The sequence below is a fragment of the Phyllobates terribilis genome, unplaced genomic scaffold (genome assembly GCF_046119375.1).
Source record: "Phyllobates terribilis strain yellow unplaced genomic scaffold, ASM4611937v1 Scaffold_5__5_contigs__length_657084704, whole genome shotgun sequence".
Taxonomy (NCBI): Eukaryota; Metazoa; Chordata; class Amphibia; order Anura; family Dendrobatidae; genus Phyllobates; species Phyllobates terribilis.
In genome coordinates this window covers 35,503,015-35,529,759 of record NW_027362765.1, presented here as the reverse complement: position 1 = coordinate 35,529,759, position 26,745 = coordinate 35,503,015, and the positions used below count along the sequence as shown (strand labels likewise).

The 26,745-nt window shown below is 43.9% G+C and overlaps 1 protein-coding gene across 1 annotated transcript in view; it reads right to left on the bottom strand.

Annotated features, from left to right (window-relative positions):
- The window catches only part of LOC141271414 (uncharacterized), a 69,814-nt gene extending 43,287 nt beyond the window's left edge, over nt 1–26,527 (bottom strand). Inside the window, exons 1-8 of the mRNA XM_073681496.1 lie at nt 26,463–26,527; nt 22,439–22,587; nt 20,627–20,751; nt 20,321–20,500; nt 20,113–20,236; nt 19,932–20,029; nt 19,643–19,733; nt 3,106–3,968 (exon numbers count right to left, since the gene is read on the bottom strand). Coding sequence (XP_073537597.1) covers nt 3,106–3,968; nt 19,643–19,733; nt 19,932–20,029; nt 20,113–20,236; nt 20,321–20,500; nt 20,627–20,704 — 1,434 coding nt within the window. The 5' untranslated portion in view covers nt 20,705–20,751; nt 22,439–22,587; nt 26,463–26,527. The remainder of the gene's footprint in view (nt 1–3,105; nt 3,969–19,642; nt 19,734–19,931; nt 20,030–20,112; nt 20,237–20,320; nt 20,501–20,626; nt 20,752–22,438; nt 22,588–26,462) is intronic.
- Nucleotides 26,528–26,745: the final 218 nt, after the last annotated feature.

Sequence of the window (26,745 nt, the reverse complement as noted above, 5' to 3'; positions counted from 1 at the left end):
TAACTCCAAGTAAATCAAACTTCTGTGAAATAAAACTGTCCACTTAGGAAGCAACACTGATTGACAATCAATTTCACATGCTGTTGTGCAAATGGAATAGACAATAGATGGAAATTATTGGCAATTATCAAGACACATTCAATAAAGGAGTGGTTCTGCAGGTGGGGACCACAGACCACATCTCAGTACCAATGCTTTCTGGCTGATGTTTTGGTCACTTTTGAATGTTGGTTGTGCTTTCACACTAGTTGTAGCATGAGACGGATTCTACAACCCACAGAAGTTGCTCAGGTAGTGCAGCTCATCCAGGATGGCACATCAATGCGAGCTGTGGCAAGAAGGTTTGCTGTGTCTGTCAGCGTAGTGCCCAGAGGCTGGAGGCGCTACCAGGAGACAGCCAGTACACCAGAAGTAGAGGGGGCCGTAGGAGGGCAGCAACCCAGCAGCAGGACCGCTACCTCCGCCTTCGTGCAAGGAGGAACAGGAGGAGCACTGCCAGAGCCCTGCAAAATGACCTCCAGCAGGCCAAAAATGTGCATGTGTCTGCACAAACGGTTAGAAACCGACTCCATGAGGGTAGTATGAGGGCCCGACGTCCACAGATGGGGATTGTGCTCACAGTCCAACAGCGTGCTGGATGCTTGACATTTGCCACAGAGCACCAGGATTGGCATAGTCGCCTCTGGTGCCCTGTGCTCTTCACAAATGAAAGCAGGTTCACACTGAGCACATGTGACAGACATGACAAAGTCTGGAGACGCCGTGGAGAGCGATCTGCTTCCAGCAACATCCTTCAGCATGACCGGTTTGGCAGTGGGTCAGTAATGGTGTGGGGTGGCATTTCTTTGGAGGGCTGCACAGCCCTCCATGTGCTCGGCATAGGTAGCCTGACTGCCTTTAGGTACAGAGATGAGATCCTCAGACCCCTTGTGAGACCATATGCTGGTGCGGTTGGCCCTGGGTTCCTCCTAATGCAGGACAATGCCAGACCTCATGTGGCTGGAGTGTGTCAGCAGTTCCTGCAAGATGAAGGCATTAAAGCTATGGACTGGCCTGTCCGTTACCCAGACCTGAATCCGATTGAGCACATCTGGGACATCATGTCTCGCTACATCCACCAACGTCACGTTGCACCACAGACTGTCCAGGAGTTGGCGGATGCTTTAGTCCAGGTCTGGAAGGAGATCCCACAGGAGACCATCCGCAACCTCATCAGGAGCATACGCAAGCTTTTTAGGGAGGTCATACAGGCACGTGGAGGCCACACACAATACTGAGCCTCATTTTGACTTATTTTAAGGACATTACATTAAAGTTGGATCAGCCTGTAGTGTGTTTTTCCACTTTAATTTTGGGGGTGACTCCAAATCCAGGCCTCCATTGGTTAATAAATTCGATTTCCATTGATGATTTTTGTGTGATTTTGTTGTCAGCACATTCAACTTTGTACAGAACAAAGTATTCAATGAGACTATTTCATTCATTCAGATCTAGGATGTGTTATTTGAGTGTTCCCTTTATTTTTTTGAGCAGTGTATTTAAACACCCAGGCCAGGGTGTTAATCAGCAAAAGGGAAGTAGCCGCTGGGTCCTAGAGTGAGAAAGATCTAAGAAGGTGCATGTAATGCCAAACGAAGAGATCTCCTGCAACCAACTGCAGGGCGACTGTCTGTCACATCTGACACACGCGTGACATTAAGGATGGGAGACAAACATTTGATTGGGCCAAAGATAAAAAAAAAAGATAAACAATTATATATTTAATTTATATATATATATATATATATATATATATATATATATATATATACATATATATACACACACACACACACACACATGCACATATACACACAGCAACATTTGGATATGAAATTATGCTGTGCCCATAGTCGATGGTCAGGTAAGTTATTTAGATTCCATTTGCATTTTGTATAATTGTATTGGTAATTGCACACATATCCTAATTATTACTTAATGCTCTAATGTGCTCTCCTTTTCTCTTTCATGATATGTGATTTTACTTTGACTTGATGTTTGGAGGAAGCACTAGTTCTCCTTCAAGAGAGCAGCTTAGTATGGAGTTATCTTGGCAATGTAATTATCACTGATAAAGGGAATCGGACAGAACAATCCACCCCACAAACTGTTCATATGGTCATGTTGAGCTATGAACTATGTCATTCACACCTTTACGCATGAAATCTGTTGATCCCTGACTGGAAAAAATAGCTGTATTAATTCATATGTAAATGAGTCTTTAGTGCTCTTGGAATGTCAAAGCACTTCACAACCTTCTGCTTAACTGATACTTCGCTGACTGTATAATCAAGCCAGCGAGCTGTCAGTCAAGCAGAGGAAGGTGGGGCATATAGAATTTGACACTTCCAGGGCACTTTAGCCTCATTTGCATTTGAATTAAAATAGCAATTTTACCATCAGGGAGCAACAGATTGCATCAGAAAGAAACCTGATCATATACACAGTTAGGTGGGTAGGAGGTGGATCGGGCTGACAGACAGGGTCAGACATTGACTTGTAGGGTAGCTCCTAGTAATGAGCGAGCGCGCTCGTTTAACCCTTTTATCGAGCATGCTCGGGTGTTATCCGAGTATCTTCGGCGTGCTCGTATATTATGTTCGAATCCCTGCGTCTGTATGATTTGCGGCTGTTAGGTAATCCTCACGTGTTGAGGCTGTCTAACGAACAGGCAATCCCTGCACGTGTTGAGGCTCTCTAACAGCCGTAAATCATGCAGATGCAGGGACTCGAACATAATATACGAGCATGCCGAAGATACTCGGTAAGCACCTGAGCATGCTCGTATAAAGGGTTAAACGAGCATGCTCGCTCATCACTAGTAGCCAACGCTCCCAGGTGGTACTTGCAAGTTTCTTTCATTTTGTGAAAGAGCTTATTTACTGTAACATATTTTCTTCTACTTAATTAACAACAAGCAGCTACTCTCCCTATTGAGTTCAATGACATTCAAGGAGCAGTGATGAAATATTTTCTCATTACATTTCTCATGACAATGTTTTTCAAGCGTGTGATTTTTTTTGTTATGTGCAATTAGAGCTAAGTTTTGGTTGAATCGTTTTCCACATAATGTACATAAAACGGATTCTGTCCTCTGTGACTTCTCTGATGTTTTACAAGATCAGATTTTTTAAACCAAAATTTCCCACATTCTGTACATACATACGGCTTCTTCCCTATGTGACTTCTCTGATGCATAACAAGAGTTGTTTTCCGTGTAAAACATTTCCCACATTCTAAACATGAATATGGCTTCTCCCCAGTGTGACTTCTCCGATGTGTAACAAGATTTGATTTATCTGTAAAACATTTCCCACATTCTGAACATGGAAATGGCTTCTCCCCTGTGTGAGTTCTCTGATGGATAAGAAGATTTGCTCTCTGCCTAAAATGTTGTCCACATTCTGAACATAAAAATGGCTTCTCGCCCGTGTGAATTCTCTGATGTCTAATAAGACTTGATTTTCTATTGAAACATTTCCAACACTCTAAACATGAAAATGTTTTCTCCCCTGTGTGATGATTTCTCTGATGTTTAACAAGATCTGAATTGCAGTTAAAACATTTCCCACACTCTGGACATGAAAAATAATGATTTTTTTCAGCGTCAATTTGTTGATGTAGAGTAAAAAAATTGTTGATGGAAAAACTATTGCCATACTCGGAGCATGAAAAAGGATATTTTTCGTTGAGATCCCTTTGATTTTTAACTTCCCTCTTGTGACTTTTAGTTTTCTTACTATTCTGTGATGAATCAGAAGATAGGACCTGGTAAAAAGGATCAGATGATAGATCATTGCTGTGAGAGGATGATGGTATAACTGAGATAATGGCATTCACTTCAGTTATATTCTGTGTGACATCAAGGTTGTCCGATTCAAAAACTGAAGACATTATTTGTCCCTCTGATCCTGTGGCGCAGTCATCTGCTAAGAATAAAACCAATTAGTATTTTTGAATAAAATATCCTTAAACATTTTACTTTGATTAGTTTCTATATAAAATGTCCATAGAAATTGCAAGTTATGTAGCACAATTCAATTATTTACATAGGCCAAAAAAGTCAAGCGGTAGACTTCAGAACAAGAAAAACTAGGTCATGATGTTAAAGGGAACCTGACAGCTGACACATGATCACCAATCTACAGGCAGCATGTATCATACACTGGCTACATGATCTCAGCCATATATGTTCGATTCTGAAACGCTGCAGTGTTTTAAAGAGAGGTATACTGTATTTTGCAGATTACAAGATGCACCAAATTATAAGATGCACCCCAAATTCTGGAGTGCAAAACAGGAGAAAAAATGTTTTTTTTTAAATAAAACGGTGCACCTTAAAATCTATTTTAACAGTGGCTTACCGGGGGGTGGTGGCGGTGGAGTTGAGTCACGTGAGCCAGGGACACTGCTTCAGGAGGTTAGCGGCGGCTGATGCTGCAGGCCCAGTCCTCTCAGAAGGGTCGCTGATTCGGGAGGTCGGCGGCGGGAGTGGGAGGTCCCCTCTCCCATACATATACATGCTGCGGGCTTCGGGAAAATTGCTGCCACTGGCTGTGCATGCGCAGATTGAGATCTCGAGAGACGAGATCTCGTCTCCCGAGATCTCAATCTGCGCATGAGCCGCCTGCGGACCTGTACAGGGATCAGTTGGGTGTGCGTGCGGCGTCTCACTGTAGTAGGCCTTCCCTTTTTACGTTACACGTGAGTGTGTGTTACATTCATAACAGCTGGGAAGTGAAATAATTTCCACTAGCTCCAGGAGATGACATCAAGTCGGCGCAAGCTAGAACACAACATGCGTTCCATTGATGCTCATAGGTATAAGAGTGCTGGAACGCAAATGCTTTCCAATAATGCTCACATTTGAAGCCCACCGGAATGTCAAAGAAACAGATGCGCTGGCATGCGTTCCACTCAAATTAAAGGCAACGAAGGGGGCATCCCAGACTGGCCTTATCTCTAGAAATTTATTTGATTTTTTATTTCCTAAGCATCTGATGACTGCCATGTGCTATGCTCCTCCAAAAATTCATAAAGGTTGTCACCCTTTGAGAGGACGCTCGATTGTCTCAGAAGTTGATGCCTTATGCCAAAATTGCAGCATATACTTGGATCAACTGTTACGGACTTTTGTTACATATTTACAATCTTACTTGAGAGACACCACTGATCTCTTGACTAAATTGGAGGCGTCACAATTGACCCAGGGACCATTTCAGTTTCCATCAATGTGGAATCCCTCTACAGCAGTATCCTCCATACATCTTGTCTTTCAGCAGGGAGGTATTATCTTAACACTAAGGGAATATATCTCATACCCCATAAGAGATTCGTGTTAAAACTGCTGGAATTTGTCCTGTATTATAATTTTTTTCTTATTTTATGGCAAGTACTATCACCAGCTAAGGTGTGCAATGGGGAACCCTTGTGTCCTGACGTACTCCAACTAATATCTGAGCTGGTGGGAGGACTATGTGGTCTTTTGGGACAAGGATGTTGTCTGGGGTCCTCGCATTATTTATTGGTGGACGTTACCTTGACATCATCCTTGTCCTGTGGTCCGGTGATGTAGCATTGACCTAGTTCTGTGTTAAACATCTGAACTAGAAAGATTTGGGCCTCTCTTTTACACATGAAATTGGTGGTGACAAGCTTTCTTCGTTTATTTATATCTAAGGATTAGGGTTGAGCGAGTATGTTCTGTCCGAGTATGCTCGGGCCGAGCTCCAAGTATTTACAGCTGCTCGGTGATAAGGTTAATTCGCTTCCGTGTACATGATTTGCAACTGTTTGACAGCTTAATTACATGTTGTTAGAACCTTGCTCTTAGGTTTTTTCCTTTGCTGGTCACATGACCTTGTTGGCCTATTTAATCCTGCTCCGCCCTTCTGGCTTTGCTGGACTTCATTGTATAACTACTTTCTAGCTAGCCTGTGCTCTGTATCTAACTCTGTTAGTTTGCTTGGTCTACGGACCTCTATGTTCTATATATTTTGTTTGTTCGTCTGTCTGCTACTATTTCTGTTAGGAGGTGTCCCATTTTCCTCCCAGTCCTTAGTACTTGTAGGGATTCCTTCCCCACATCTATAGGTCTCCGTACAGACTAGCTTAGGACTTTAGCAGGTCTGATCGCAGGATCAGGTCCCCTGTTACATCGTAGGGATTTAGCTGAGTTCTATCGTAGGGACAGATCTCCTCTCTTTCCTTAGCTCTGGTAGCAGAACATAACAGTAAGTCCAGCCTGCAAATTCTCTAAGGAAAGATTTTTCTGTTCCATCATGGTGTCGGTTCAGGATTTGGCTAAACACCTGCAGGGACTCTCTCTGGAGGTGGCCGAGCTCCGTCAGCACGTGAGTAACTGTCCTGGAGCACATTTCTTGGAGCCTAAGGTATGTTTGCCGGATTTATTTTTTGGTGAACACCGAGAATTTTTTTCATTTAAAAATGCTTGCTTATTATATTTTCGTTTGAGACCCAAGTCCTCTGGGGATGAATCCCAGCGCATAGGGTTCATAATGTCACTTTTGCGCAAAGAGCCTCAGGAGTGGGCCTTTTCTTTGCAACCTAGTGATACATGCTTCAGATCAGTGGATAGTTTTTTTTCTGCTTTGGGACTATTATATGATGATCCTGACCGTGTCTCATCAGCTGAGACTGAGTTAAGACGTTTGAGACAGGGATCAGGTAATGTGGAAAAATATTGTACTCATTTCCGTCGTTGGTCTACTCAAACAGGGTGGAACGATTCTGCTCTGAAAAGTCTATTTCTTGCTGGGCTCAATGAAAGGGTTAAAGACCTGCTAATTGCTTATCCTACACCTGAAGATTTGCAACAGGCTATGCAATTAGCTATACGGGTGGATAGGAGACTGCGTGCAAGGGTTAATGAGAGCAAATCCTCTGCTATGTCAGTTTCTGGTTATGAGAATGTGTGTACTAACAGTGGTGAACCGATGGAGATTGGATCGGTGGCACCTCGCTCTCAAGAAAAAGACCGTAGATTTTCTGAAGGCTTGTGTTTCTATTGCGGAAAATCTGGTCATTTGATTAAAGGCTGTGAGCTTCGTATGAAGAAAGAAAAAAAAATGGTCAGTCATGCCCGTATAGCCTGTTTAAATTCCAAGGGTGTATTTTTAGCTGCTTCCACGATTGCTCAGGAAAAATTAATGGAATTTCGGGTGTTTGTTGATTGTGGGTCTACTCTGAATGTAATTGATGGGGGATTCTTGGAAAGACTCAATTTAAAACCCGAACCTTTATCATCCCCCATTGCTGTGGTTTCTGTGGATGGTTCCCCTTTGAAGAATATTACTCTCAAGGTCTGTGAATTTCCTCTCACTATTAATGGTGTTCACCATGAGAAATTGGATTTGGTAGTTTTGAATAACTTGCCTTCTCCAGTAATATTGGGATTGCCCTGGTTAAAATTTCACAATCCTGTACTGGATTGGTCTACCAGTGAAATTAAATCCTGGAGCCATAAATGTTATGACAAGTGTTGTAATGGGCGTATTGCAGCTTTGGATAGGGGAGAATTGCCTGTTCCTATTCAGGATTTTTGGAGAGTTTTTTCTGAGAAGGAATCGCAGGTTTTGCCTCCCCATAGAGACTATGATTGTTCTATTGAATTTGTCCCTGGAGCGACTCTTCCTAAAAGTCGTTTATTTAACCTTACTATTCCTGAGAGGAAGGCTTTGGAGGAATACATACAGACAAGTTTGGCCGCCGGTCACATTAGGCCCTCTAAGTCTCCTGTGGCGGTTGGATTTTTTTTTGTAAAAAAAAAGGACGGCGGTTTACGTCCTTGTCTGGATTTTCGTGAGATTAACAAAATTACTGTACGCAATCCTTACCCACTGCCATTGATTCCTGATCTGTTTAACCAGTTAATGGGGGCCAAGTGGTTCTCTAAAATTGACCTTAAGGGGGCATACAATCTGTTGCGCATGAAGGAGGGTGACGAATGGAAGACTGCTTTTAACACTCCTGTGGGTCATTTTGAGAATCTGGTTATGCCTTTTGGTCTTACTAATGCTCCTGCATTTTTTCAGAATCTTATTAATGACATCCTTAGACCTTTGATCGGCAAAAATGTGGTTGTGTATTTGGATGACATTTTGATTTATTCGCCGGATATGGAGTCTCATTGGCGGAGCGTACGTGAGGTATTACAGTTATTAATGGACAATTCGCTTTTTGCTAAGCTGGAGAAATGTGAGTTCGCTGTACAGAGAATTAGTTTTTTGGGTTACATTATCTCCAGCGAAGGTTTTGAGATGGACCCGGTTAAAGTTCAAGCTGTACAGGAATGGCCTAGGCCTATTGGTTTGAAATCGATACAGAGGTTTTTAGGTTTCGCCAATTATTACAGAAAATTCATAAAAAATTTTTCTAGTATTGTCAAACCTCTGACCGATCTCACCAGGAAAGGTGCTGATGCGGTTCAGTGGTCTTCTGAGGCCATTGAAGCTTTTGTGTATCTCAAGGAGAGGTTCACCTCTGCTCCCATCCTTATGCAGCCTGATGTGACTAAGCTGTTTTTGGTTGAGGTTGATGCTTCCTCTGTGGGGGTTGGCGCAGTATTGTCTCAGGATAACGGGGATGGATTACATCCCTGTGCCTTTTTTTCAAAAAATTTTTCGGAGACTGAACTGAATTACGATATTGGTAATCGGGAATTATTGGCTATTAAACTCGCATTTGAACACTGGCGCCACTTCTTGGAAGGTGCGGAATTTCCCGTTCAGGTTCTTACGGATCATAAAAATCTGATATATCTTGATGCTGCCAAGCGCCTGAATGCCCGTCAGGCTAGGTGGGCACTGTTTTTCTCGCGGTTTAATTTCTCCGTTACTTACATCCCTGGTACTAAGAATGTTAAGGTGGATGCCTTGTCTCGCAGTTTTTCTCCCATAGTCGGTGCTGAGAAAGAGGAGAACATTTTACAAGAAGGTGTTGTGATAGCTGCTTTGGACTCCGTTTTGGAAGATGAGATTCTTAAAGCACAGGAGAATGCCCCATCTAACACTCCTCATGGGAGGTTGTTTGTGCCTGGGACCTTTAGGAGAGATTTGTTGGTTGAGTGTCACGAATCTCGGTTGGCAGGTCATCCCGGAATCTCTGAGACCAAGAGACTGGTGGGTCGCAGTTTTTGGTGGCCTGGATGGCAGAAGGAAGTCATTAAGTGGGTGCGTCAATGTACTATATGTGCTAGATCTAAGTCCTCACATACTCCTGCTGCGGGGTTGCTTTGTCCTTTGGAGGTTCCCAGTGCTCCTTGGACACATTTGGCTATGGACTTTATAACTGACCTTCCCCCCTCTGAGGGTTTTACTGTCATCTGGGTGGTCGTGGACCGTTTTAGCAAGATGTGTCACTTGGTTCCCTTCGTCAAACTGCCCTGCGCTAAAACTCTCGCTAAGGCCTTTGTCAAGGAAATTGTCAGACTTCATGGCGTTCCTACTGACATTGTTTCTGATAGGGGTCCTCAGTTCTTGGCTCGTTTTTGGCGTGCCTTTTGTGACAGGTTGGGAGTTCATTTGTCGTTCTCGTCCGGATATCATCCTGAATCTAATGGCCAGACAGAAAGGAAAAACCAGGATGTTGAGCAGTTCTTGCGTTGTTTTGTGGCAGACAATCAAGAGGGGTGGTCTGAGTTTCTGCCACTTGCTGAATTTGCTCTTAACAACCATACATCTTCTTCTGCTGGTTGTTCGCCTTTTTTTTGTTGTTCTGGGAGACATCCGTCGTTTGGGTCGTTCTCCAAGTTGGGATCTGCCGTGCCTGAGGAGGAGAATTTTTCCGGTGATTTGGAGAGAGTTTGGACGGATGTGCGTGGTAATCTTCAGGAGGCCAACAGAAAATCTAAAGACTACTTTGATAGGAAACGACAGGAGGTTTTGTTCGCTGTTGGTGACATGGTTTGGTTGTCCTCTAGGAATCTGCGGTTGAGGATTCCTTCTAAGAAATTGGGTCCCAAGTTTGTAGGGCCCTTTAAGGTGCTTCAGGTTGTCAACCAATCTGCTGTTAGGTTGGAGGTTCCTACCTCCTGGAGAATTAATCTGGTATTTCATGTCTCTCTGTTGAAAAAAGCGGTTGTATCGGATTGTGACGCCTCTGCCTCTGTTCCTCCGGTGGTGGAGGACGGGGAATATGAAATTTCTCGCATCCTTAACTCTAGACGGTATAGGGGTAGTTTGCAGTATCTTGTGGCCTGGAAAGGTTTCGGACCCGAGGATAACTTTTGGGTGAGGTCGGATGATGTTTCCGCGTCCAGACTTATCAGAGCGTTTCACAGGAGATTTCCTGATAAGCCTGGTCCTAGGGGATCCGGAGGATCCTCTTAGAAGGGGGGGTACTGTTAGAACCTTGCTCTTAGGTTTTTTCCTTTGCTGGTCACATGACCTTGTTGGCCTATTTAATCCTGCTCCGCCCTTCTGGCTTTGCTGGACTTCATTGTATAACTACTTTCTAGCTAGCCTGTGCTCTGTATCTAACTCTGTTAGTTTGCTTGGTCTACGGACCTCTATGTTCAATATATTTTGTTTGTTCGTCTGTCTGCTACTATTTCTGTTAGGAGGTGTCCCATTTTCCTCCCAGTCCTTAGTACTTGTAGGGATTCCTTCCCCACATCTATAGGTCTCCGTACAGACTAGCTTAGGACTTTAGCAGGTCTGATCGCAGGATCAGGTCCCCTGTTACATCGTAGGGATTTAGCTGAGTTCTATCGTAGGGACAGATCTCCTCTCTTTCCTTAGCTCTGGTAGCAGAACATAACACATGTGAGGAATGTGTAAGAAATAGCCATTCCTCACATGTAATAAAGCTGTCAAACAGTTGCAAATCATGCACATGGGAGCGAATTAACCTTGATTTGCAACTGTTTGACAGCTTTATTACATGTGAGGAATGGCTATTTCTTACACATTCCTCACATGTAATTAAGCTGTCAAACAGTTGCAAATCATGCACATGGGAGCGATTTAACCTCATCACCGAGCAGCTGTAAATACTTGGAGCTCGGCCCTAGCATACTCGGCGAAAGGGTTAATAGAACATACTCGCTCAACACTACTAAGGATAGTAATGGCTCTCTGAAGACCTCAATTTTCAGCAAGTCTAGTGCAACAAACAGCTTATTAAGGTGAGAAAGTCATCACCGCACCAGTCTTAAAAGAGAAATTCCAAAGGGTCAATTCTTCAGATTGTGGAGGAATTGCTTTATTCTAATGGACTTTTGTACTCAGGCTGCAAATCTTAAAAGGAGATTTCTACATAGGGTTTATCCACCAGAGATCATTGATTCGGCATATAATCATGCCCCGAGGAGCACTAGATCTTCATTGCTTCAGCCTAAGCTGAAATTTACTTCTGACTCAATTACATAACTCATAAGCACCTATAATGATCGAACTCATAGAATGAGAAACAAAATTTCCTTCCAAATCAGGACCCTCGTATCATCTGTTCACACTCCCCCATGTACTTAATAGACCTCTGTGTACTTGTTCACATACTGGTTGGTGACTGATTCATTCAGCATTATGTGATTACCCTATTTATTAAATTGATGGTTGACCATAGAACACAAGCAATTCTTACCATCCACTTTTCGTGTCTCCCCTATTTCCTAATAGATTGTAAGCTTGCGAGCAGGGCCCTCACTCCTCCTGGTATTTGTTAATTTATGTGACTATTGTTATTCTGTAATGTCTTTTATTGTCTGTACAATTCCCCTCTAAAATGTAAAGTGCTGCGGAATATGTTGGCACAATAAAAATTAGTATTATTATCCTTAGGAAACACTGGGAATATTTGTGATTTTATTTCCCCAACACCATCTGTCATCTTCAAGAGTAAGGAATAAGTAATCAAGAGGAAGTGAGAAAGCACCCGCAGCTGACTTCATTTTAATTACTTATTCATCCAAATGTGGGGGAAGTGAAGTCGAAGATGATAGGGCTCAGGGCTCGTGAGACCTAACAACCTCACGTGAGCCCAGGGAGAGCGAGTGCCGACACCGCTGGAACAGCGCTGCACGAGAGTTGAATATAAGTGATTTTACTTTAACGGGTGTAAACACTCAGATTGAAAAGGGCTTGTCCTAGTAGTGGATAACCCCTTTAACATAGTGACTCACATGGGCAATATATGAGTGAGACAATTTTTTTTTTTTTTGGTACTTGTCCTCAAGCTTTACTGCCGTAACACTTCGGGCCAAATTCATCAAACCTTTTGGCAGAATTCAGAGGTAAAATCTTTGAAAAGTCACAAAATTTAGGCTCAACTTGGAATTGCACCTAAATTTTGTGACTTTTGCCATTTTCACACTACGTTCACCCAGCTCTGACAAAATGGCTAATAACGCATGATGGGTTGTGGCACTTCCTACTCCAGAAATCTCACTCCAGTACCTATTCATGAATCTGACTCCAGCATGCCCCCTCATCAAGACCGGCGTGAACAATGCCGATCTTAATGAATTAGGCCCTTGATCCTTATTATTGCAGACTTTCAGATCTGTCAATGACATTTGCTTTCTCAGACCCATGGTGTCACGGATGTATCAGTGGTGACAGTCAGTCACCCTGCAGTTGGTTGCAGGAGATCTCTACGTTTGGCATTACAGACATCTTCTTAGATGAGAGGCTGTATCTAGGACCTAGCGGCTACCTCCCTCTTTTAATTAGCTCCCTGGCCTGGGTGTATATATACCTGGTGTGTCTGAGAGGGAGGTGCCGGCTATAGTCAATTCTACTTGTGAAGGCCTTGTTGTCTATAGAGTGTAGTGGAGATCAACTAGTGCTCATCCCTACCCTTAGCCATACGCCAGGGAAAGACAAGGCGAGGCACGCGTGCGGCGATTGTTGAAGAGGCAATATAGGGACGGTAGTGGAGACAGGGTGACACTATAGAAGACTAGGAGGTCTCCACTTCCCCCTTTCCCTAGTGTCTGGGCTCCCTTTCCCTCTTCCCTCGGTGTTGCACTAAGTCTTTCCCACACCTGGCGTGACGCATAGTTAAATACCTTGTCCCTAAAGCTGCAAAATGCTGGGTGTTAAGGAAAATATCTATCAACTTCTTCCAGTTGAATCCTTGGATGAAAAAGCAAAGGAATGTTTCAAAGTTGCATGAGGCGGGGAGGAGGTGGAGGATATTAGTTAAATGACTAGCTGTGTTTTTGGGGGTAGTAGTAGAGGCACTGGCAGCCATTGTGATATGGACATTGTGACTCTTCCCTCGGTCTTGCATTAAGTCTTTCCCACACCTGGCGTGACATTATAGCCGGCAGGAAGAGAAAGGCAGAAAAGCGCGCTATGTGAAGGACCTGATAGGTAGATGTGACGGAAACAGCCAAAAGGCCACTCACCTATAGAAGTTATGCACCCCTGCACAACTCCGGTGTTAGTGTGAGGATGGAAGGAGCAGGCACGACTCACCGCAAGGTACAGGTAGCTTGGCACACCACGTGCCGTGAGCTGCAGACCGCCGCTCGTGCTCACCGCTTCCAGGTTCCAAAATTGCAGGCCACGTGTCCGCCCACAGATCAAGTGACTCAGGATCAGATGTGCATCACTACAGGTACTGAAAGTTAGGAGAGTGCAGCCCCCAACCGCAGGTCCTGAGTTAAGCAGCCAAAGGGGAATTTTATAGTGGGGGGGGGGGATTTAAGAATGATTAACTAGAAGCTGCTCCTGCCGCTAACCCCCAAAAGGGGGACTGAAAGTGGTCCAAAGTAAATAAAATAAAAAAAAAGGCGTTCTATTGGGCGCTAAAAGAATGAACACTAGAGGCGAAAAAAAATGTTTAGGGCTAAAAATTAAATTTAATGAGCCCTTTCCACCAGAAAGGGCTCATTAAATTTAAATTTTAGCCCTAAACATTTTTTTTCACCTCTAGTGTTCATTCTTTTAGCGCCCTATAGACCGCCTTTTTTTTATTTAATTTGGACCATTATAGCCGGCAGAGCACGTTTTGAAAAGGGAAAAAAAAAAACGGCCTTTTTTTTTTTTCTGTCTTTTTGGCATGCACCTTTTTTTTTTTTTTTTTTTTCCTTTCTCCCTTGGTATGGGTTCAGTTGCAGAGTGGCTGCACAGGCTGTCTCTGGAGGTGAATGACCTCCGTGGTGAGGTACAGCAACAGCATCAGTGGTTACAGATCGCCAATGTGGGGATCTCAGCAGGTACGCCTGTCCAGTTTGAACCCAAGGTTGCCCTCCTGGACAGGTTTTCAGGCGGTAGGGACAAGTTTTTTGTATTTAAAGAGGCCTGCAAATTTTATTTTAAACTTCCTCTTTACTCCTCCAGTAATGAGGAGCAACGGGTTTGTATATTGATATCTCTCTATGGCAGGGAGATCCTCAGTCATGAACGTTTTTATTACCACAGGACTTGGTTTGTCTCCAGTCTGTGGAGGGGTTTTTCGGAGCTCTGGCCCTCATCTATGATGACCCTGACCGAGTCTCCTTGGCTGAGACTAGGCTACGTTATCTTCTGCAGGGTAATGGGTCACTGGAAAAGTACAGTTCGGAATTCCGTATATGGGTGACGGATTCCAAATGGAATGACTCAGGCCCTTAAGGTCCACAATGTTTTCCATAGGCCCTTACTCAAAAAGTATGTGGAACCTCTTGAGCCCTCACCTCTACCACCGCCCCCAGTAATGGCTGATGGTAATCTGGAGTTCCAGTTTTCGAGGATTGTAGATTCTAGTCTCCAACGTCGTTCTCTACAATACTTGATGATCTGGAAAGGCTATGGTCCAGAGGAGAGGATAAAGGTTTCAGCGTCAGAGGTGAACGCTACTAGATTGGTTCGCTCATTCCACACCTCTTTTCCTGAGAATCCCGATCCTGAGGGTCCGCAGGCCACTCGTAGAGGAGGTGGGTACTGTCACAGGTATATCAGAGGTGACAGACAGTCGCCCTGCAGTTGGTTGCAGGAGATCTCTACGTTTGGAATTACAGACATCTTCTTAGATGAGAGGCTGTCTCTAGGACCTAGCGGCTACCTCCCTCTGGTAATTAGCTCCCTGGCCTGGGTGTATATATACCTGGTTTGTCTGAGAGGGAGGTGCCGGCTATATTCATTTCTACTTGTGAAGGCTTAGCAAGAGCAGTACTTAGTCCTCTCTGGAGCTGGAGGCTGAGTTCGCATTTGTCTGGAGTCGTCTAAAGCTAAGCATTCTCCCCCTGTTTGTCTAACCTTGTTGTCTATAGAGTTCAGTGGAGATCGACTAGTGCTTATCTCCTCCCATCCCTAGCCATACGCCAGAGAAAGACATGGCGAGGCACGCGTGCGGTGATTGGTGAAGAAGCAATATAGGGATGGTAGCTGAGACAGGGTGACACTAGACCAGACTATGAGGTCTCCACTTCCCCCTTTCCCTAGTGTCTGGGCTCCCTTTCCCTCTTCCCTCGGTGTTGCACTAAGTCTTTCCCACACCTGGCGTGACGCATAGTTAAATACCTTGTCCCTGAAGCCACAAAATGCTGGGTGTTAAGGAAAATATTTATCAACTTCTTCCAGTTGAATCCTTGGATGAGAAAGCAAAGGAATGTTTTAAAGTTGCATGAGGCGGGGAGGAAGTGGAGGAGATTAGTTAAATAACTAGCTGTGTTTTTGGGGGTAGTAGTAGAGGCACTGGCAGCCATTGTGATATGGACACTGACAGTGCCAGCTTAGGTGTTAGAATAATGTTACCTCTTACAGTGATATTGTCGGTTTTATGGACTTCTCCCTCCTCTGCAACCATACCAGCTAATATTTTTAATTATAGATTTTAAATTCTGTCATTCAAAGTCATTTCTGTCTTTTCTGACACCTACTCCCCTAAGCCACAGAACTATGGGTTCTTAGGAAGTTATTTCATAACAATTTCTTCCAGACTGATGTATTGAATGAGAAACATTTGGACTTGTATGAGAAGGGGGTGAAGCACCTGTGTTGGTGACGGAAGTAGTTGCAGTATTGGCAGCCATGGTGGTAGGAGCATATTTGGAGGTGGGATTCAGGGAGGAAAGCAAGGAGCTCAGGACAATATCCACACAGAGACAACTATCAGCTGATTCAGAGATGTTGATTATTATTGTGTGCTAGATAGGACCTAGTAACCATATTAAGGTGACGAGGACGTGATGTCTTTAAAAAGGCGGAGGGTGGTGGTGTTAGTGATAGAATGAAACCAATGTCCAGCAAAAGGATCTTCAAGTGGCAGATCAACTTCTTCTGTGGAAAACCAAGGAGCAGTTGCAGTTGGTGGAGGAGGCTTTACAGTGCCTAAAAGCGGCAAAGTACAACTTCCAGTACAACTTTGCACAAACAGGTGGTCTGCCTAAGCACAAAGTGGATTTGCAATGTGACAAGACAATGAAATTTAATGCTGCATAAGTTGTCGAATCTGCACAACTAGTGCAAAGCATGTAGCAGACAAACTAAAGTTTGAGTTATTTCAAAAGCCATCAGCAGCTGAAGAGGAAAGCATGATATCCTTCAAAGAGACTTCTAAATTTATCATTAGAAGAACTATTACATCAACAATGTCAGCCCCATCAGATTTACTAGGAAAAAAAAGGAGGCAACAATGGATGAACAGCAATATCTACATGTTCATCACAGCTGTTGAGGACCCTCAAGGACAATATCACACGCAGCAAGGAAGTGGAGGAGCAGCAGCAGGTGGATGTGGAGTGGAACACCGAGTTATCCAATGCACAGGTAGGGAGATGAGACTAACGGTAACAGTTGGTGTGAAACTGATGACAACAACGCTGGATATGACTAACTAGTTTTCACTGCCAATGTTACAGCCAAACATCTGCTGCCTGTGTTCTATATACAGAATATACTGTATTGTACTGCTGCTGGGAAACGGAACCTCGAATGGGTAAATATAAAAAAAACGGAAAATAATTTTTGGATGGCTTTTTAAATAGCTATTGCTTCCTTACTTTACAAACAACAAACCTTTTGCTGGTTCCAGAAAAAGGAAACGTTTGGATGGTCTGTTAACAGTCATTGCTTTTTCAAAGGCCATATTGCCTTGCAGTATGCTTTGGATAAGGAAAGACATTTTACAACAAAAATATTATTGCTGCCTAAAAAAATTTCAAGTTTGTAGTCACATCTGAAATACGTCATTGCTTCTTGATCCTCTTGTTTCACCTACCAATGCACAAGTCTTCTTCCACTATTCTTAATGAGTCTCACTGCTGCTAAAAATATATATCTTTTAAATTGTCAATAGCTGATTAAAATAAACGCTTAGTTCTTTACTTTTGACAATATGCTAAGAAATTTTAAGTTTGTTCCAAATAAAAGTTGACTGGTTTGCTAACCAAAATTTTTGAAATGTTGTTACGGGTTGCTGACATAAGCAACAGCTTCATAGTAGTGTTTTTTTTTCACATGGGCAATGAAAAAGATGTAATAAACCTTTTACTACTGATCCCAATTTTTTATTTTTTTTGCCAAAGGTTTATTAAAATGATAATACTATTTAATGGGTCTTTCAGTTTCTAAAGACATAACCTGTTGCTACTTCACAAAAAGGGATAATTTTTGGATCATTCTTCTTAAAAAGCCATGACTTCTCCCGTATACACTGCATGTACATAAACACCAGTATGGCAGACATCTGCCATCTAAAAATGATCATTTTTGGAGCGTTTATTAATTTTAAAGTCTGACAATACAGTGTGTTATTAAAGAGTAACTATCACCAGTCTGGGACTGCCCTTTCTATTTAAAGGACCGTTCACCATTTTTTCCATGCTAAACAGACCACATCACGATAAAATGACTGAAGATCTAATTAAACATATTTTTTTATCTCTTTATTTCTCACCTCATCTTATAAGTTTTATATGCTAACTTCTCCTAAAACCAAGTGGGCGTTAACAGAGATTATTCTCTGGAGGCGTTTACTTTTTTTCTCTGCATGATGTTGTCCAATCATAAGGAGGAATCATACAGGGAAAAAAACACCCCCAGAGAAGGTCAGAACCAGCTTTCTATGTTTGATACGGTGAGACTGATGTGCCTAACCAGGTCACACAGATCTCAATGTTGGCACATACTGTGATTACATATGCTGTGAGGGGAGCAGAGCAGTCTGTCATTACTTACTCCGTTCTACATCTATCCCAGGCAACTGGCGATACTACAGAGCAGTGTATGTAATGATACATGGCTCTGCTCTCCTCCCCAGGTCACACAGATCTCACTGCTGGTATCTAATATAATTACGAGTAAAAGGAGAGGAGAGCAGAACTGTGTGTTATTGCAGACACTGCTATGCAGTGTCTATCTGTGGGAAAACACTGCAGAGTTGTGTATGTAATGACACAGCTGTGCTGTCTGCCCCAGGTCATACAGATCTCACTTTTGGCATGTGTTTGAATAAAAATTGGAGAGAAGAACAGAACTATGAGTTATTACATACACCTCTCTGCTTTATCTGTAATTACAAGTGCAGGGAGAAAAGAGTAGCGCGCACAGTGCTGTGAGATGAGAGCTTCAGGATGACACATTCACCTCTCTGTATTCCAGTTACCGGGGCATACTCTCCAATGCCTGGGATAGTGGTAGATCAGTACATGTAATGACAAACAGCTCTGTTCTCCTCCACCAGCACTTCTAATCACAGTAGGTGTAAATGAAATCTGTAGGACCTAGTAAGACATCAGTATCACTCTATCACTCTGAGGAAGGCTGTTATAAGCTTCTTGCTGGTTGGGCCATTTTTGTACCCCTGTATGACGCTGGCTTCTTCTGATGTGGGAAAAAGTAAACACCCCCAGAGAAGAAAATGTGTTAACATTCTGTCGGGTTGTAAAGGAAATAAGAAAATTAACTTTACAAGCTAATATCTCTGTAAAAAAGATAAAAAATATAAACAAATGTGTTTCATTCAGATCTTTAGCTACTTTTTTGTGAAGTGGCCAGATTAGCACGAAAACAATAGTGAAAGGTCCTCGAAGAAAAAAAATGGACAGCCTTAGACTGGTGGTTTTTCTAAATAACACTTATAAGCAAGAGTACTTTCACAGTGATAATGGCCATGGAGGGTTTTGCGAATCCCTTTCTGCATACTGGGATCCCACAAACCCGAAAGTTCAGCCACAACTTTTGTTAGAAAGTCAGGTCCTTTTAAGGGGGCTTTAGGGTTCTGACAACTTTAACCAATTCATATTATTTAGAAAAATCGCCAGTCTGAGGCTGCACACTCTTTCTTAAAGTAAAAACGCATCCAGTTTTAGGTTCATTTTAAATAGGCTGTTATTTTCAGTTTACCCATTACCATATACAGGAAGTTAAGATCACTGTGACATTACTAAGGCTGTGTTTGCATTAAAGAGCTTGAAAAGTATTTGATATAGTCCTAGGTGACCTCAGAGTGTTATACACTTGCTGCAAATCACATTTCCTGGCAAAAATCAGCAAACTGAAGAATTGCGATTTCAAATTTTGCTCATCTGTAACAGCCAATGTACAAATGACCTTTAATTGCAATATAACCGGACAATACCGCGGATAAATCAGCGAAAGCCAGTGACTGAGAAGAATCTGTGACTTCTCTACATTTAGTGGTTACTACTCACCTAGGAAGTCATATGTAGGAATCTCCTCTTTACACCGCTCATCATCCCTCACATATGTCTCTGTAGTATTAATATGGGTCAGGTCTTCACCCTGAAACAAATATTGTAAAAGTCACAGACAGATGGAGAAGTCACATCTATGGTCAGCTCTAATACTGCCATCTCCACTGTTCTCATTACACAAGTATAAAACATATAATACTGGTGGATAAAACAAGACTGAGCACAAGACCTTCACAGCTGTCTACACATCATAGGGGAGATCTCATGACACCTTCTCTCCATCTACCTGATGATCCTGAGGAACATCGGGATTTTCTTGTTTACAGTCTTGAGGAAGAAGAGGACAGGGACATCTCTCTGGTGTTGTCCTCTTACTGGATAGAACTGGAGAAAACACATACAGGGACTGAATTAATTATTTACATACAGATAATTATAGGCCATGCGTATTTAGTCCTATCTATTACCTGGTGATGTGAGGGGCTGGGGAACCTCCATCATGATGTCCTTGTACAGATCTTTGTGTCCTTCTAAATACTCCCACTCCTCCATAGAGAAGAAGACGGAGACATCCTGACACCTTATAGGAACCTGACACATACAATGATACCGTCACCCCCCCCGATCCCTTCATAGCATTACTGTATAATGTCCCAGCATTCCCAGCAGTGTCACCTCTTCAGTCAGCAGCTCAATCATCTTGTAGGTGAGTTCAAGGATCTTCTGGTCATTCATGTCCTTATGCATCAGTGGATGAGGTGGAGGCACCATGATTATGCTCAGGGGTCTTCCCCATTCCTCAGACACAGGGTCCTGACAGCGCTCACTAGAGGTCTTCTTCACTACTGTGTAATCCTGGTTATGAAGGGACACATTAATAAATCTCACTACAGACATTTCCAGAGTCCTCACTTCTCCAGTTCTGTCCATTTGTTATTCCCATAGATAAGAATGATGTAATGTGACATCAGAATCTCTCACCTCTCCAGTAAGCTGGAAGAAGATCTCTAGGGTGAGGTGTAAAATCTTCTCTGCCATCTTCTCCCTGTCCCTATCCATCCTTGACAGGTCAATCAGGAAAATTCCTTTGCATAGAAAATCTCCACCTGAATGTGGATAAGATGAGAAGATGTACAATAATAGAGAATCCCCTGTAATCACACAATTATTTGAGATAATAAGGGAGGTATGATGGCAGCAAAGTGAGAATCAATGTTGGAGATTTTTAGATCAGTAGAAAACCTCTCGCATATCTTTTTGGATTGTTCTGTAATGACACGAATACAACAAATTTTAGTTGCCAGTGCTGGTCTGAGTCTAAGACGCCCACTGCTTTCTCAATAAACCCTTGAACAGTGCACAGCTCAGGAGATAGGAGCGCACATCTCCTACCTGAGAGAACACACAGAGGGCGAGGTATGGATTCAAAGGAAAGGGTAGGCTACATTTCTGTCCAAACTTTCGGTCAGCATGAATCAGATACTGGCTGTGTTGTTCCAGCTGTGTACGGTCTACTCTAAAATGCTGCAGCGTTTCAATAAACAAACTTTGAAAAGTCAGACGGGACTAGGAGTCTCAGATGACACGTTCAAGAGGCCAACGCTCAGCCGATTCTCCTCCCCCAGCTCCCTGACTGACAGGTCTCTCCCTGTACACATACATAAAGATAGACCTGTCAGTCTATGGAAGGGGGGTGGGCAAAAGCTGCCAGGGACCAGCTTCACACTAGTTGTCCAAGATGCATAGTTTCCAGCAGGCTTTTCAGAGTATGCTTTTTCGAAAACACCACAGCACTACAGAGAATAACATACCTGGCTGCAATTACACTGTCGGCATCTGAATCATGCTGTCCATTGTTTGTCGTGTTCATTTTAACTACTTGCAAACTGCGCTTGGCTTAAAAGGGAATCTGTCCCCAGTTTTGTCCTATATGAACTAAAACTATCATTTTATGCAGCTGCATTCCATAAATGCTTATTATAACCCTGTTGTGGTGACCCTTCACCATATTTATTAGCTAGACAAGAACGAAACTACAACTATTAAATACAACTGAACAGGAAACCGAAATAGACTATCAGTGATAACACACTTCCCTTGGCCCAACGTAAAACCTTCTTGTCAGGGAATTCACAGAAAACCAGTATCTTAGTCAGACATTCCATGATGCAAGTTTTAAACAAAGACTACAGACATAGAATACATATATAATTTGTTTTATAAATAATAATGAAGCCAGAAATAAAATATTAACCATAACAACCCCCTGACTCCCCCTGTAGAACCCCCAAAGACCTTTTTAAATGTTCCCGCGCTGCATGGTAATCCGGTCAGTTCGGTCCAATGGACGTGGTTCCGGGCCTCTCCATCCCTCCCCCCCGGCTGCTGCTCGTCGTCCTCCTTTAATTTAGGTGGATGATCCACACTGCCGAGTGAAATGTTGCGCCTGCGCACAGAAATCACGGCACTATGCTTTGTCCTACTACGGGCACAGTCGAAAACATAAGTTCGCATGCGCACCGCAGTAGGGCAAAGAATAGTGCGCAGGCGCGAGCCACAATTTGTGTGTGCAGGCGCAACATTTCGCCCGGCAGTGTGGATAACGTCATCCATGTCAATTAAAGACGGAGGACAGCAATGAGCATCCGCGGGGAGGGATGGAGAGGCCCGAAACCACACCCAACGGACTGAACTGACCGGATTACCATGCAGAGCGGGAGAAATTAAAAATAACCACTTAATCCAAGATCGCCATGCATGAAGGAAGGAAAATGCACTAAAAAGTATCCTCACAACTTGATTGAAGAAACACAGACAGGAGATGATGGTTATCCTCTTTACAGAAGATGGAAACCTGGACAGGTAGAGGTGTTTTTCACATGGTCAACTCAACGTTGCTTGCTCTAGGGTGGGTAACCCGAAAAATATTTTCATATATGCTCCTGAAGGTAAAATGAAAAACATTGTTTACCAGAAAGCACTACACTAGACAGATGTGTATCTGTAAAACAATCTTTCTCCTTTGTCCGTTAAAGGTGTTGTCGGGGCCAGATCGATAAGTCTGCAGTCACTCTGTGTGACAGCAACTTATGAATCCCCCCAGCACAGGCACTCTGCGCTGCGGGGATTCGCAGGTTTCTGAGCGGGGACAAGCAGGTATGTACGAGTTATACATAGTCCTGGCCAGTGGGCGTGGCCTCGCTCCATACACAACCCCTTTAACCACCGATAGGTTACACTTGGGTGAGGGGGTGAAGGGTTGCACTCAGTGGCGTACTGCCAATGGCGGCAGGCCACGCCACTGCTATGGGGCCTGTGACTGAAGGTGGGCCTGTGAGCCGGGAGGGCCCAAGCAGCAGGGGAACGAGGAGGATAGGTGAGTAGGAGGTTGCGGCAGCGAAGGAGCGGGGCACACGCAGTAGCTGCTGCCGCAGCTACCAAGTGTGCTCGCTGCTAAAGGGGAATGAACATTCCCTCTTCTCCAATCCCATGGGCGTGGAGAAGAGGGAATATTCATTCTCTTTACTAGCGGGAACAGAGGAGCGCTGAGCAGCGGCTCCTGCTGTCAGTGCCAGCTGCTAAAGAGAATGCATATTCACTTTTCTCCATGCCGGGACTATGTGCGTGGAGAAGAGTAAATATGCCAGCAGCAGCAGCTCACCTTGGCGTCTGAGAGCGCGCGCTGCTCAGATGCCGACATGGCAGACAGGAGGACGCAGCGCTGAAGCAGAGGTGAGGAAGGAAGGTGAGTATAAGTGTTTATTGTTTTATGTGTGTAGTGATTGGGGGATTGATGGGGCCACACATACCAGGATTGGGGGATTGACGGGTGCCACACACACCAGGATTGGCGATTGAGGGGTGCCACACACACCAGGATGGGGGATTGAGGGGTGCCACACACACTAGGATTGGGGGATTGAGGGGTGCCACACACCAGGATTGGGGGATTGAGGGGTGCCACACACCAGGATTGGGGGATTGAGGGGTGCCATATGTACCAGGATGGGGAAATTTACCAGTAGCTGCTGCATTTCCCACCCTAGGCTTATACTCAAGTCAATTCGTTTTCACAGTTTTTTTGTGGTAAAATTAGGGGCTTCGGCTTATACTCGGATCAGCTTATTTAAAATATACGGTATTTTAAAATCAGTGAGTATGTGGTGCACATAATACTGCAGGACTGTGGGGTGCATTGTACTATATGGGTGCTGCATTTTACCCTATGTGGTGTGTAATATACTGTATGGAGGACTATGGGGAGTGCATTATATTCTGTGGAGGACCATGGGAAGTTCATTATACTATATGGAGGATTATGGGGGGCGCATTATACTACATGGATTATTATGGGGGCACATTATACTACACTGCTCAAAAAAATAAAGAGAACACTCAAATAACACATCCTAGATCTGAATGAATGAAGTATTCTCATTGAATACTTTGTTATGTACAAAGTTGAGAGTGCTGTCAACAAAATCACACAAAAATCATCAATGGAAATCAAATTTATTAACCAAAGGAGGCCTGGATTTGGAGTCACCCCCAAAATTAAAGTGGAAAAACACTACAGGCTGATCCAACTTTGATGTAATGTCCTTAAAACAAGTCAAAATGAGGGTCAGTATTGTGTGTGGCCTCCATGTGCCTGTATGACCTCCCTACAATGCCTGGGCATGCTCCTGATGAGGTTGCGGATGGTCTCCTGTGGGATCTCCTCCCAGACCTGAACTAAAGCATCCACCAACTCCTGGACAGTCTGTGGTTGGTGGATGGAGCGAGACATGATGTCCCAGATGTGCTCAATTGGATTCAGGTCTGGGGAACGGGTGGGCCAGTCCATAGCTTCAATGCCTTCATCTTGCAGGAACTGCTGACACACTCCAGCCACATGAGGTCTGGCAATGTCCTGCATTAGGAGGAACCCAGGGCCAACCGCACCAGCATATGGTCTCACAAGGGGTCTGAGGATCTCATCTCGGTACCTAATGGCAGTCAGGCTACCTCTGGCAAGCACATGGAGGGCTGTGCGGCCCTCCAAAGAAATGTCACCCCACACCATTACTGACCCACTGCCAAACCGTTCATGCTGAAGGATGTTGCAGGCAGCAGATCGCTCTCCACGGCGTCACCAGACTCTGTCACATGTGCGCAGTGTGAACCTGCTTTCATCTGTGAAGAGCACAGGGCGCCAGTGGCCACTTTGCCAATCCTGGTGTTCTGTGGCAAATGCCAAGCATCCTGCATGGTGTTGGGCTGTGAGCACAACCCCCATCTGTGGACGTCGGGCCCTCATACCACCCTCATGGAGTCGGTTTCTAACCGTTTGTGCAGACACATGCACATTTGTGGCCGGCTGGAGGTCATTTTGCAGGGCTCTGGCAGTGCTCCTCCTGTTTCTCCTTGCACAAAGGTGGAGGTAGCGGTCCTGCTGCTGGGTTGTTGCCTTCCTATGGCCTCCTCCATGTCTCCTGGTGTACTGGCCTGTCTTCTGATAGCGCCTCCAGCCTCTGGACACTACGCTGACAGACACAGCAAACCTTCTTGCCACCGATCGCATTGATGTGCCATCCTGGATGAGCTGCACTACCTGAGCAACTTCTGTGAGTTGTAGAGTCCGTCTCATGCTACCATGAGTGTGAAAGCACAACCAATATTCAAAAGTGACCAAAACATCAGCCAGAAAGCATTGGTACTGAGATGTGGTCTGTGGTCCCCACCTGCAGAACCACTCCTTTATTGAGTGTGTCTTGATAATTGCCAATAATTTCCATCTATTGTCTATTCCATTTGCACAACAGCATGTGAAATTGATTGTCAATCAGTGTTGCTTCCTAAGTGTACAGTTTGATTTCACAGAAGTTTGATGCACTTGGAGTTATATTCAGTTGTTTAAGTATCCCCTTTATTTTTTTGAGCAGTGTATATGGAGGATTATCGGTGGTGTATTATACGTATATGGAAGGCTATGTGGGGCCATTATAATATTTTGAGGGCTATGTGGGGGCCATTATACTGCATGAAAGCAATTGTACAGTGTTAAGGTTTGTGTGGGGTCCATTATACTGTTTGGAGGGCTGTGTGGGGGTCATTATACTGTTTGGAGGGCTAGTGCGGGCCATTATACTGTATGTAGACACATTATAGTGTATGGAGGGTTCTGTAGGGGACACAGTTGGGCAATTATACTGTGTTAGGGTCACCATACTTTGCCTTGGAAGTTGAAGTGGGCTACAATAGGGTCATTATACTGTGAATATGGAGTTTAATGTGGAGGAATGCACCATGGGGGTATCATACTGTGTTTGGGGGGCACTTTTGTTGGCATCATACTTTATGGGGCAATGAAAGAGGAAGGAAAGGAAATTTAAATATTTAGTAAAAATTTGTTCAAAAAGTCATTGCTGTTCTACCCAGTGTTATGATAAATTTGTGAAAATAAACGACTGTTAACGACAAACGAACAAAAAAGAAGAGATGAAAAAACAAATTGTAAACGCTGAAGATGTCAACTTCAGGGTGAAAGTAAAGATGTATCCTTACCAGAAGCAACAATTAAAGAAATCATTTTCTGTCTCCGATGCAGTTGGTGTTTTTTTAGTAGTGAATAAAAAATAGTAACACAATATTCATGTAGTGGAGTAAATGTCAAAATTACTACTTTTTCCATTACGGTTTCCAAAAAATAACAAAGGTTTGTACAATAAGTGATGTACCCAAAATACACAGACAGAGCAGCTCGACAGGAAAAAACTAAGTAAATGCTGAAGGGGTTAATGCGGCCTGCGCCCAGTAATGGGGGATCTCCACATACCTCCACCTGCAGAGCCGCCACCACATATATGGCTGTTCTGTGCGCACAGGACCTGTGATGAGGTCACAGGAGGGGAGGAGTCAGGGGTCACATGATCAGGGGCCTCAGTGGATGCAGGACTCTGCTGTGCTGGTTGTCATGGTGCTGGATGAGGGGAAGGTTATGTGTGGGGTCAGGAGGGGTTTACAGTGTGGATGTAGCAGAGCCGCGTGTGTACGAGGTGTACGGAGCGGAGCCGCGTGTGTACGAGGTGTACGGAGCGGAGCCGCGTGTGTACGAGGTG